Source organism: Triticum urartu, chromosome 7 (genome assembly GCF_003073215.2).
Source record: "Triticum urartu cultivar G1812 chromosome 7, Tu2.1, whole genome shotgun sequence".
Classification (NCBI taxonomy): domain Eukaryota; kingdom Viridiplantae; phylum Streptophyta; class Magnoliopsida; order Poales; family Poaceae; genus Triticum; species Triticum urartu.
In genome coordinates this window covers 270,962,632-270,975,625 of record NC_053028.1, presented here as the reverse complement: position 1 = coordinate 270,975,625, position 12,994 = coordinate 270,962,632, and the positions used below count along the sequence as shown (strand labels likewise).

General features: G+C 56.0%; 1 protein-coding gene across 1 annotated transcript; it reads left to right on the top strand.

Moving 5' to 3' along the window:
- Positions 1 to 8,302: 8,302 nt before the first annotated feature.
- Positions 8,303 to 10,959, top strand: LOC125519783. Its single transcript, XM_048684553.1, has one exon. The coding sequence runs from the start codon at positions 8,650 to 8,652 to the stop codon at positions 10,693 to 10,695; it is 2,046 nt and encodes a 681-aa protein (XP_048540510.1). The 5' UTR covers positions 8,303 to 8,649; the 3' UTR covers positions 10,696 to 10,959.
- Positions 10,960 to 12,994: the final 2,035 nt, after the last annotated feature.

Sequence of the window (12,994 nt, the reverse complement as noted above, 5' to 3'; positions counted from 1 at the left end):
TCGGACACCCCGCGCGTCACCACTCCGCTGGACGCGTCTATTTTATTCGGACGCCCCCCGCATCGCCACTCTCTGGGACGAGTCTTCTACACCCAGACGTCCCGTTCTTCGTCATTATGCAGGACGCGTCTACTTCGCTCGGACGTCCCTCGCTTCAACACTTCGCGGGACGCGTCTACTTCACTCGGACGCTCTGCGCATCGCCACTCCGCGAGACGAGTCTACTTCACTCGGACACCCCACGCATCACCCCTTTGCGGGACGAGTCTTCTGCCCCGGACGTCCCGTGCTTCGTCACTCCGCAGGACGTGTCTACTTCACTCGGACGCCCCGCGCTTCGTCGCTCCACGGGACACGTCTACTTCACTCGGACGCCCCACGCGTCGCCTCTCGGTTGGTCACCTCATCACCACTCGGCCGCCCCGCGCGTCGCCACTCTCTTGGTCACCTCATCACCACTCGTGTAACGCCCCGGACACACCCGTCGATGGTCATTACTCCTGGCGGGATCTAGACTGGCCCCACAGATCAATACTAGTCTTTTCTGCGCACTTTGTCTGCACTCGTGCGCACCCGGGAGCAACTTCCCGGTCGGTCACCCATCCTGAAACTACTCCAAGCTGAGCACGCTTAACTTTGGAGTTTTGTCCGAATGGGCTCCCGGAAAAAAAGGAACGTCGACGCCGTCCACCCGTCCTCTCCGACTCCATCTACGACACCGATGTCGCGCTTCCACGCATTGACATCGACGACGTCCACCCATCGTCGTCTCTGGCCTCGATGTCGTCCTCAAACCTCTCACACACGACGGCCTCCTCCTCTGGTCAGCTGCATTGTGGCGGCCCGTGCGATGGAAACGCAGATCCGATGACGTGCACATAATGATGGAGGTTGTGCCCCACACACGCGTGACTCCGGCGGTCACAGACCGGCCCGGAACGCCATAGTCGGGTACATCGTGCCCGCCGGTGTCGCCGTGTTCGTCGACATGCTGCTCCGCATCAGGCATGCCCTCGACGACCACAACGTCGACGGTCCCCGAACTGCTCTCCGGAGCCTCCGACGGTCCCGTACCCGACGAGTTCGATGCCTTCCTAGGCCGCGAGATCAAGTCCGGCAAACCCCACGGCATAGCAATGAACTGCTGCAGTGAATGGCCGTGGGAAATAGAAACTTCCATTACATACATTAACGCTTTAACTTTTGCTTAATTAACGCTAATTAATGCCTCTTACATGCAGATTCTGCGTACATTGACCTTCCTGTGGAGGTTCACTCGACCACCACGTGCTTCATCACTTCGCATGACGCGTCTATTTTACTCGGACGTCTCTCGTTTCGTCACTCTGCGGAATGCGTTTATTTCACTCGGACATCTCATGCTTCGTCACTCCACGAGACGCATCTACTTCACTCAAACGCCCCACATGTCGCCCCGTCGCAGGACGCGTCTACTTCACTCGAATGCCCCGCGTCTCATCACTCCGCGGGATGAGTCTTCTGCACTCGGACGTCCCATGCTTCGTCACTCCGCAGGACACGCCTACTTCACTCGGATACCCCGCGCGTCGCCACTCTGCTGGACGCGTATATTTTATTCGGACGCCTCCCGCATCGCCACTCTCTGGGACGAGTCTTCTACACCCGGACGTCCCGTGCTTCATCATTCCGCGGGACGCGTCTACTTCACTCGGACGTCCCTCGCTTCGACACTCCGCGGAACGCGTCTACTTCACTCGGACACCGCGTGCTTCGTCACTCCGCGGGGCGCGTCTACTTCACTTGGACGCTCCGCGCATCGCCACTCCGCGAGACGAGTCTACTTCACTCGGACACCTCGCGCATCACCCCTTCGCGGGACGAGTCTTCTGCCCCGGACGTCCCGTGCTTCATCACTCCGCGGGACGTGTGTACTTCACTCGGACGCCCCGCGCTTCGTCGCTCCACGGGACGCGTCTACTTCACTCGGACGCCCCACGCGTCGCCTCTCGGTTGGTCACCTCATCACCACTCGGCCGCCCCGCGCGTCGCCACTCTCTTGGTCACCTCATCACCACTCGTGTAACGCCCCGGACACACCCGTCGGTGGTCGTTACTCCTGGCGGGATCTAGACTGGCCCCACAGATCAATACTAGTATTTTCTGCGCACTTTGTCCTCACTCGTGCGCACCCGGGAGCAACTTTCCGGTCGGTCACCCATCCTGAAACTATTCGAAGCTGAGCACGCTTAACTTTGGAGTTCTGTCAGAATGGGCTCCCGGAAAAAAAGGAATTCCTTATTGATATGAGTAGTCTATCATCCCTAATAAGCCAGGCTATCACATACACCCCCACTCAGAGGAACAGACATCCTCGTCAGGCCACAGGAACGTTCCCTCTTGGCACATACGTCTGTGCATCCAGTCTGGTACATATATCATGTCGTGTGTCACGACGGGTCACAAACGTCATGAACAACATGACCGCGCACTTGTCCGCAAACATCCGTGTAACCGCGAGGGTCGGGTCTGATACCAACTTGTAACGCTCCGGACACACCCACCGGTGGTCGTTACTCCTGGTGGGATCTAGACTGGCCCCATAGATCAATAATAGTCTTTTCTGCGCACTTTGTCCTCACTCGTGCGCACCCGGGAGCAACTTCCCGGTCGGTCACCCATCCTAAAACTACTCCAAGCTGAGCATACTTAACTTTGGAGTTCTGTCTGAATGGGCTCCCGGAAAAGAAGGAATTCCTTATTGATATGAGTAGTTTATCATCCCTAATAAGCTAGGCTATCACAACTCGGCCGCCTCGCGCGTCGCCACTCGGTTGGTCACCTCATCACCACTCGGCCCCGCCGCGTGTCGCCACTCGGTTGGTCACCTCATCACCACTCGGCCGCGCCACGCGTCGCCACTTGGTTGGTCACCTCATCACCGCTTGACCGCCCCGCGCGTCACCTCGGTTGGTCACCTCATCACCTCTCGGCCGCCCCGCACGTTGCCTCTCGGTTGGGCACCTCATCACCACTCGGCTGCCCCGTGCGTCGCCACTCGGTTGGTCACCTCATCACCACTCGGCCGCCCCCGCGTGTCGCCTCGGTTGGTCACCTCATCACCACTCGGCCGCCCCACGCGTCGCCCAGTTGGTCACCTCATCACCACTCGGCCGCCCTGCGCGTCGCCTCTTGGTTGGTCACCTCATCACCACTCGGCCGCCCCTCGCGTCGCCGCTCGGTTGGTCACCTCAGCACAACTTTGCCGCCCCGCGTGTCGCCTCTTGGTTGGTCACATTCTCGCCACTCGAACGCCCCGTCCGTCGCCACTCGGTTGGACACATCTACATCAATCGGCCGCCCCTCGCATTGCCATCGGTTGAACACATCTTCACCACTCGGCCACTCGCGCGCCTTCAGACAGCTAAGTCATTCTACATGCACTGCATTATGTTATTTCCGCGTTCCCGAGTATCCTGTAATTCAAACATCACATTCACTCGGAGGCCACGCCACCGAGTGTACCTCTATGCTCGGCTACTTATTTTCACCCAAGTCCAACTTCCATTTTTTCGCATACATCATTCACGAACACCATGTGTTCTTCATTTCGAGTTTGCATCGGTCCTCCGGGGCTGTAACTCAGTCGAAACACTACACTTCCGTTTTATTTGAGCCAGTACTCCAACGAGTTCAGTCAGATCCTTCACTTCGACAAGTTCGAACGGATCCTTCACTCTTTCAGACTCCCAGCGGGTGTCTATGGGTGTTATTCACACAATTTATTTCAGCACATATCAAATTTCCTTGAGAAATTATTACGTTGGCTTGTACTATTTTTCATACACAAGTTACGCGACCACTCGACGGCCCTATGCGCCAACTTCATCGCTACTCAGACTCGGTCACCATACCGGTCTTAGCGCACCACAACACCAACCTTGTCGCTCTGTTGATTTCAAACACATCCGGTCGACCCCTTTATGGGATCCTCTTCATCATATCAATGATATAGACCTCGTCAAGCATGAGACAGATACGTCACTTTTGTAATCAAACCGCACACTTCACTCCTTTGTGAGTTTGCCTCTTTCGAGCACCACTTGGAAGCTCCTCCTCACCATTACCCGAGTCCGACTTGATGAATTACAATTTATCCAGTCAAAACTATATTAATCGTGTTCCGACAGGACCGCGGTCGAAGCCTATAGTATGCTCGGGGGCTACACCACACTCGGGGGCTACGCCGCACTCGGGGGCTACGCCGCACTCGGGTGCTGCAGCTCATTCAGAATCACACTCCCCTGAGTGGTCGAGTACTTTGACACCAGTCAGATCCTTTACTTCAACGAGTGCACTTAGACCCGCCACTTGGTTAAGTTGCATGATCACCGAGACGCTCTACGCGCCATCTTCATTCCTACTCAGAATCAGTTGGCACACCGGTCTTCTCGCACCACAACCACGTTACACCGACCTTGTCACTGCATCAGCTTCAAAAGTATCTGACTAACTCCTCCGAGGACCATTTTTGCCGTTCGGTGGCACATGCCTTCGCCTTAGCCTCCCCACGCGTTGCCACTCAGTTGTGCACGTCTTCACTACTCGGCTGCCCCGCGGGTCGCCACTCAGTTGTGCACGTCTTCACTACTCGGCCGCCTGCGCATCACCACTAGGTTGTGCATGTCGTCACCACTCGGCCGCCCCACGCGTCGTCACTCGGTTGTGCACATCTTCACCACTCGGCCGCCCCGCGTGTCACCACTTGGCTGTGCACGTCTTCACCACTCGGCCGCCTGCGCGTAGTCGCTTGGTTATGCACGTCTTCACCACTCGGCTGCCCCCGCGCGCCGCCACTCGGTTGTACACATCCTCACCCCTCGGCCGCCACACGTGTCACCATCAGTTGGACATGTCTTCACCACTTCGCCCCCAGCACGGGAACGACTAAGTTACTCATATGATCAAACCTCATATCGCACTTTGTAGCAAGCTTACCTCTTTCGAGCATCACTCGGGGGCAGCGCACAGCCATGGGCTATGCCGCCCTCAGGGGTTCCACCCATTTGATCAACCTGTTGATCACGTCAAGAATATTTTTCTGATCATACATGCTCGGTCCGCCGAAGATCTATGAGGGTAGCACCATCCACTCGGTCGATCGCCCAAATCATTACCCGGAGTCATCTTCAGGACCGCAAAAGGGTGAAAACGACGCTCCTCTATGGATACACTTGGCCCTTATTCTAGGATCCAAGGCGTGAGTTTCACAAACTTGGACCCAGAGATGGCATGTGCTGGTGTTCCCCCCCGATAATGAGGGCCTCACCACTCATGTTTCATGGCACGTCCACATCGGACCACTAGTCTATCTCCTTTGGGAGACATACGAGTGCCACCAAGTTTTTCCTTGCAGTCAACATACCCCGATTAGTCGGGAAGCACGTTACTCTTACAAATATCCCTTTCCTGCAAAAGCTAACGGTCAATGTAAGAAGTACTACTAGGACGATTACTCCCTGGAGTGTCGAGCTATTTTCTACAGTCGATAGTTTCAAGGCCAAATTCATTCATCGTGCCGAGTGCACAAAGATTCACTTGATTGATCTAGTTCCATGTTGAATTTATTTATAGTGCCAAGTGCACGAAGATCAGTCCGACTGACTCAGCTCTAGGCTGAGCTTATTTACCATGCGAAGCGCTTGAAGATCCATCCGATTGACTCAATTTCAGACCAAGATATTTACCGTGCCGACTGCATGAAGGTTTACCAGGAGACTTAAACCCTCTGCCAGACTCATCTAGTCCGACAGAGGCTCGGCGACTACACCTAGTGGGTGCACTCAGCGTGCCCCCGGTGGAAGAGAACTCAGAAAGAAACATTTTGCCCGATGCAATACCAGCTCCAGACCACTCGACCTCTGAGTCGGAGAAGAACAAGTTCGATCAGTACCAACTAAGAAGATTTTTAGTTCTCTTAGACCCCCGCCGACTGCCCGCAGTCGACGGCGGTCTCGGGGACTACACCCAGTGGGTGCACTTAGCGTGTCCCCACTGGAGTAATCTCCACTCGGTATGGCCTGACGAGTCCGAGTGACGAACAACAACAAGCAAGTTCTAAGGCTCTTGTCGATTACAAAAAAGTTGCTATAAGGTGAGTTTAACGCTCCTCCATGGACCTGTTTTGAGCCTTCTTCTAGGACTCAAAGCGTGAAACTCATATGTTTGGATCTAGAACCGACTCGTATTGACGTTCCTCCGGGATAAGAATGGCATTTCTCCGAGAGAGCAGTCCATGCGTCAATCTTGTTGTCTAGATTTAATGACACACCCATACTCTGATCATGAGTTAACCTCTTCCGAGAGATGAACGAATGTCACCAAGTTGCTCCTCGAGGGCACTTACCCCAGATCAGTCGGGGAGCACAATGTCGGAATCCATTGAGATTTTGTTCAAACCTTGGTTGTCTGAAAGCACGATGACGGATACTGAGTATTTCCGTAATCACTCGGGTCAAATTGTGTCTTTCACAAACTCGTTCTGCAAAATCACAATCAATTCAGGGGCTAATGTTGAAGATACACATAACAGGTAGGCCCACAAAGGGTTGAAATATCATAAAGCATGGGGTCCACGCAACATGTGGACCCAGATAAATTTCATACACACATACTATCCACTCGGACAAGCAGCATACTATCCACTCGAATGAAAGTTCACCACTTGACCGTATGACTCACTCGTATATGCGAAGACCAGCAGGCAGCAAAGCAGTCAAAGCATCATTCTCATAGTGAAAGCTTAGTAGTGAATTGGCATTATGGCATTCATGTCCCACTATGTAACATAGGAGGTGAGGGGGTGGCGCACTCTGTATAAGCTACCCCCACCACTAGGCTAAGGGGCCTCTTTTCTTCCACCTCTCTCTCTCCTTTCGTCATTAGTCTCAACACTACGGGAATCCGTTCTTCTCTCATTGTAATCTCCGAATACATTTTAAAATAAAACAAAGCCTCTACGGAGCACGGGACGTAGGATTGTTATCTTCACCGCGAGAGACCCGAACTCGCTAAAACCGCCGTGTCATCCATATGCATCTCGGTAGATCGTGCTCCTTTACCATATCCCTTATTATTATCGGAATAGTGGACATACGTGTTGGCCGGGGCCTTGCGCTTGGCCTCCAGGTAAGGTACAGGTACAGTGGAGGCGCCGATTACCGGTCACGTTTTCACATCTTTCACACAGATCGATCGCCGTCTCCTCGTCAGTCGCCGTTGTCCAGAGCAAAGACGGAGTGCAGGACGGCCTCTCTCTATCTGTGTAGAGCCGCCCCCCGCGCGTCGAGGTCGTTGAACCGGTCGTGGCGTGGTGGGGCTTCTTTTCCCCGCGGTGGCGCGCTGTCCACTTCCACGCCCTTTTTCTGCCTGGAATGATCGGCAATCGCAATTGCTCAACCGCTCGTATGTGCAGGTAGCAGCCGGAGGTGGACGCCAATTTTGATTATACTTGTTGGTGTCACGTTGGGAATATATATGTACATCGTCGTGGTCGTGGTGCAACCCTGCAGGCCGTAGCAGCATAACATGGGTGGAATGACAGGGAATACGGTCAGCGTCAACGAGCTCCTGCTGAGAGCCGATCGAAGCAGGCTGGTCAAAACGCGCCATCTCTACCCCGGTCGGTTCCATGGCCGTTCCTCTCCACTTATTTTTGCCACCATCAGTCAGTCAGTCGCCAAACATGCGCAACACTTGGTGGCCCAGTGATTGATCTGGCCCGCCGTCTGGCATCTTGCAATTGGAACCAGGTTGATTCCAAAAAGAAAAGAAAAGAAAACTTCGCTGAGGTTGCCATCGGCCATGGAAAGAGGTTGTTGCTATCGCCAATTTATCGAGAAAATCGCGTCTTCCTTTTCCGACGCCTTGGGTCCTCTACACTAATGAACCAGTTAGGTTAGAACCGCCTAGGATGGAGATCTCAGTGGGACGGTAATTTTAGGCACAACAGAGCACACGCTAGTACCGTGTCAACGTCAAGAGCGACGTCTTGGAGAATTTGACTAAGTGTCTAGAGTAACAAACGCAGTCATAAATAAATCCATATAGTTTACACAAGTAACGCAAGCACACGTCGGTGGCGTAAATACAGGAAGAACAAAACAGTAAAATCCATGAATCCGGGGGAGTGGGAAAGCAACTCTGTCTGCTCTGGTTTACCATCCATCATCACACAAGAGAATGATATATGTTCAGGTTGAAGACAATCATTCAGGCCAGATTAAAAAGGGCTAATAATCATCCATCATCCTATATAATCATCTGTCATTCAGCGGTTTCTCATTGACTGGAACTGCGTACCAGCCTCCATGAACCAGAGGGTGCTGTGCTGCTTCACGCTTTCTTGCTACGTCGCTGTCTGCGCGAGCCTGTGGACTTGGCTAGCTCAAGCAGAAACTAAAGCTTTTCCCCGGCAGCAGGAGGGCCACTGGCGCGCACATCGTCGTTCATCACCAGCTAGCGAAGCAAACAAGGAGCTCAGAAAGAGGCGGCCGCGGCCGGCCGCCCGGCCATCCGGTCGCTGTCCGACAGCTCCTAGACAGCGGCGTCGACCGCGCCCGGCCGGCGCCGAGCTAGCTAGCCCAACGACAACCCGCCCATGAGGCAACCATGCTCTTCCTCTTCACAAAGTACTTATCCAGGGGCAGCAAGAACGCGGCAGCCGGCGACGCCGACAGGAGGCAGAGGCAGAGGCAGAAGCAGAAGCAGCGCGAGATGCCGGCGGCATCGGCGTCGAATGGGGCTGTGGACCGCGAGCACGGGTGCATGCCCGGCTGCGTGCCGGTGCGCGCCAAGCGGACGGCCACGGTTACGACCGTCACGACCACGTCGGCGAGGACGTCGCGCCACAACTTCGTCAGGTCGGCCGCGTCGGGGCTCTTCCCCGGGGCACCGGTGTTCACCAACCACGAGTCCCTCCCGCCGCTCCCCGAGGCCTACTCGGAGTTCGCCTCCGCGTTCCCGCAGTACGGCGGGCTTGCCGGCTCGGCGGACGCGATCAGGGACGGGGAGTACCGGCACCTCGACCGCCACGTCTGCCTGGACTACAACGGGATGAACCTCTTCTCCCACGCGCAGATGAACTCGTCGCTGCCGTCCACGTCAGCTCCGGCGGAGCCGTCGGCGTGGCAGCCGCCCTTCTTCGACATCGCGTACAGGTCCGCGAGCCTGCGGTCGCAGGTGCAGCAATGTGGGGACGGCACGGCCGCGCAATCCGCGGCGGGAGGCATCAGCGGCGCCGTCACGAGGCGCATCATGGCGTCCCTTAAGATCCCCGAGGACGAGTACACCATGGTGTGCACGGCGAACCGGACCACGGCCTTCCGGCTGCTGGCGGAGTCCTACTCCTTCACTCCCGGCGGCGGCAGGAAGAAGCTGCTCTCCGTGTACGACTACGAGAGCGAGGCGGTGGGTGCCATGGCTCAGTGCGCGCGCAGCCGCGGCGCGGAGGTCATGAACGCGAGCTTCGCGTGGCCGAGCATGCGCGTCCACGCCGCAGACCTCCGCAAAAAGCTGCTCCGTGGGCGGCGGCGGCAGCGCGGCCGCGGGCTCTTCGTCTTTCCGCTGGTGTCCCGGATGACCGGCGCGAGGTACCCGTACCTCTGGATGAGCGCCGCGGCGGAGCAGGGGTGGCACGTGGCGCTGGACGCGTGCGCGCTCGGCGCCAAGGACCTCGACACCCTCGGCCTCTCCCTCCTCCGCCCGGACTTCATCGTCTGCAACTTCTTCAAGGTGTTCGGCGAGAACCCCTCGGGCTTCGCCGGGCTGTTCGTCAAGAAGGCCAGCCTCGGCGCGCTCGAGCGCTCCGCGGTCGCGCGCAGCATCGGCATCGTCAACATCGTTCCGGCGCGGCGGTGGTCGCTTCGCGACGACTATTCCACCGACCTGGAGCACTCGCTCACCTTCCCCAAAGCGGGCGACCCGCCAACGGCGGACGATGTCGATACCACCTGCTCATTTTCCGGCCCGCTCAGCGCCACCGCCACCGGTCGCAGGACAGACGAGGCCGAGAACGGCGACACGCCGGAAATTTGCGAGGTCGACCGTAGGCCATCCGAAGCCGAAGAAGACAGTCGGCCATGGCCGCCGCCGGGAGCAGCCGAAGCAGAGGAGGAGCGCATGCTGGAGGTGGAGTGCAGGGGGCTGGACCACGCGGACGCCCTGGGCCTCATCGCCATCGGCAACCGGCTGCGGTGCATCAGCAACTGGCTGGTGGTGGCGATGCAGAAGCTGCGGCACCCGCACCCGGAGCACGGCGGCGGGAAGCAGCTGGTGCGGGTGTACGGGCCGCGCGTCAAGTTCGAGCGGGGGCCCTCGCTGGCGTTCAACGTGTACGACTGGAAGGGGGAGAAGGTGGCGCCGGCGCTGGTGCAGAAGCTTGCCGACCGGCAGGCCATCTCCCTCACCTGCGGCTTCCTGCGCAACATCTGGTTCGCCGATAAGTACGAGGCCGACAGGAGCGCCGTTCTTGAGCAGGCAAGCGACGGCGGCGGCGAGGTGGGGATCCACGTGGTGAATGCGTCGCTGGGGTTCTTGAGCAACTTCGAGGACGCGTACAAGCTGTGGGCGTTCGTGGCCAAGTTCTTGGACGCCGACTTCGTGGAGAAGGAGAGGTGGAGGTACACGGCGCTCAACCAGAAGACCGTCGAAGTGTAGGTCGCCACCGCCATGTTCGTCGCTGGCCGGCCCGGTATGGTTCTGTTCACTGCGTCATTTGCTCACGACGCCATTTTTGTGGGATCAGCTCGACCGGGCCGACAGTGAAAGAGCTACTCTCTTCGTCGGAGAGAGTTGTAGCGCTTCTGCTTCTGTGTGAACTGTTAAAATGTAGACTCTGTTTCGTGGCTGGGTGGGGGCGTTCGTTCTTCTGTACTGCATTTGGAAATACAGGCAACCATTGGTAAGGGAAAGGACAGCTCAGGTGCTTAGAGCAACTCTATCTGCCCGATCACCATAACAACCGTCCATATAACGATTTTAGCCGAAAAGGTTGTTCTAACACTGTCGCCATACACCTCTTGATCGACAGAATTTATGAACGGAGCTTCAAATTGAGCCTGCAGGCCTCCATATTTAGAGGCTGTGAGGCATTGGGTTGGAGGGCGTTTCATTTGCAAATCGCTTGCATAAGAGGGAAGTTTCACCTCCCTCCTCAGCCTCTCACGCCAATGGCGTCGAAGGCTAGGCGCCCATGGCACCAATTAATGGTGGTCGTCGCCTGGCAATTTCCCGTGGTCCTTCCCGCCACATTTCCTGCGGCTATAAAAACGGCGACGCTAGGGCTAAATAGCCCATATCCTTGCTGCCTACAACCTCCACTTTTCTCCCCGTCGTCATGTCACTTTCCCGCGTGATGTAGGGTGGCACCCTAAACGGCCGATCTTTCACGAAAAAGCGGATTCCAACGAAGAACACAAAGGACACGAGGGGAAACATGAGAGAATCACTCAAACCAACAAAGAACGATCACACATATGCTAGATTCTCGAACACAAAAGAGATACACGATCCAAATCCAACAATGGACGATACATAGGATAACCGGTTCTTCTCCATGAGGAGGTCTTGATGTCTTCCCGTTAGGGGTCTTAAATCCAGGTGGATCTTCTCCGAAGAGGTGACGGTCCCTCGCGGAGGAGTAGATCCGGATGGATAAGCGAAGCTCTATCTCACATATGAGCTAACACAACGCTAACCCTAACTAGGAGGAGGAGGAGGTCCATTTATAGTCTTAGTGCAAATGAGGGCAAAGTGAAGGGGTACATGGGCCTCGGGCTCGGAACTGAGCGCAGACACCTACCGGACGTCCGGTGGGACGGTCGTCCGGACGTCCAATGGCTTCCGTACTTCCGCTGGTTCTGGCTCGGTTGAGGTGGCACCGGATTTCCGGAGATGGCCGGTCGTCCGGTCGCGTCGGACGTCCGCTGTTTCGGCTCGGGTGCGGGGGCGCCGGTCGTCCGGTCCTGGTCGAACGTCCGCTCACTGTAGCTTGCGTTGGCCGGGGCCTGGACAGGCTGGGGCTTCAGGTGTCGGAAGTCTGGTGCTGGCTGGTCGTCCGGTGGCTGTAGCTTCAGTGGCAGCTCTTCTTCTTGGCACTTGCTGTCCTCGTCGTCTTGTCCGTTGGATGTAGCTGCACCTTGGCTTTCCTCCAAGCACCTGATTACACATAGTGTTTCCGCTTGAGGTAGCAGCCATGTCTCATGTATAGAAAGTGGTAGTTCGGAGAGGAGCGGGTTCACCTTATCTTCGATAGCCTTTGCTCGAGCTCTTATCATTGGTCCAAGTGGTATCGTAGGAGACGTAGGTAGGTCCATGGGGATGACCTTGGGATGCTCCACATCATCTCCCTCCCTTGGGAAAGACCCGACCTCGGATCAAAATCTTCATCATCATGGTAGGGCGAGAGATCCTTGACGTTGAAGACGTCGCTCACGTTGTACTTGTCGCGCGGGAGGTCGATCTTGTAAGCGTTGTTGTTGTAGCGTGATAGCACCTTGAAGGGTCCATCGGCTCATGGTAGAAGTTTGGACTTGCGTTCGTTGGGGAAGCGTTCCTTGCGAAGGTGTAGCCACATGAGATCTCCAATGTTGAATATCATGGGTTGCTTGTTGACGTTGAGCTTGGTCGCGAGTCGTTGTACTTGGCGCTCGGTGGTGTGCCTTATATCTTCATGCATCATCTTGAGATAGTTCACTCGTGCACTCGCGTCCATATTGATGCGCTCTTGTAGTGGTAGAGGAATAATCACTACTGCAGGATGCTGCTAACGCGACACTACGATCAGAGACCCTTCGACGAAACTGTGTGCGATGCCATAATCGCAAACGGTGGTGTAAAAAACCCATCAAAATAGGTGCAGAACATTTGCGATGGGGGATGCATCAACACGGTTCAGATTTTAGTTACGTGTGCGATGCAGGGCATACGGTTCAGCTCAATTAATTGTTTGTGATGA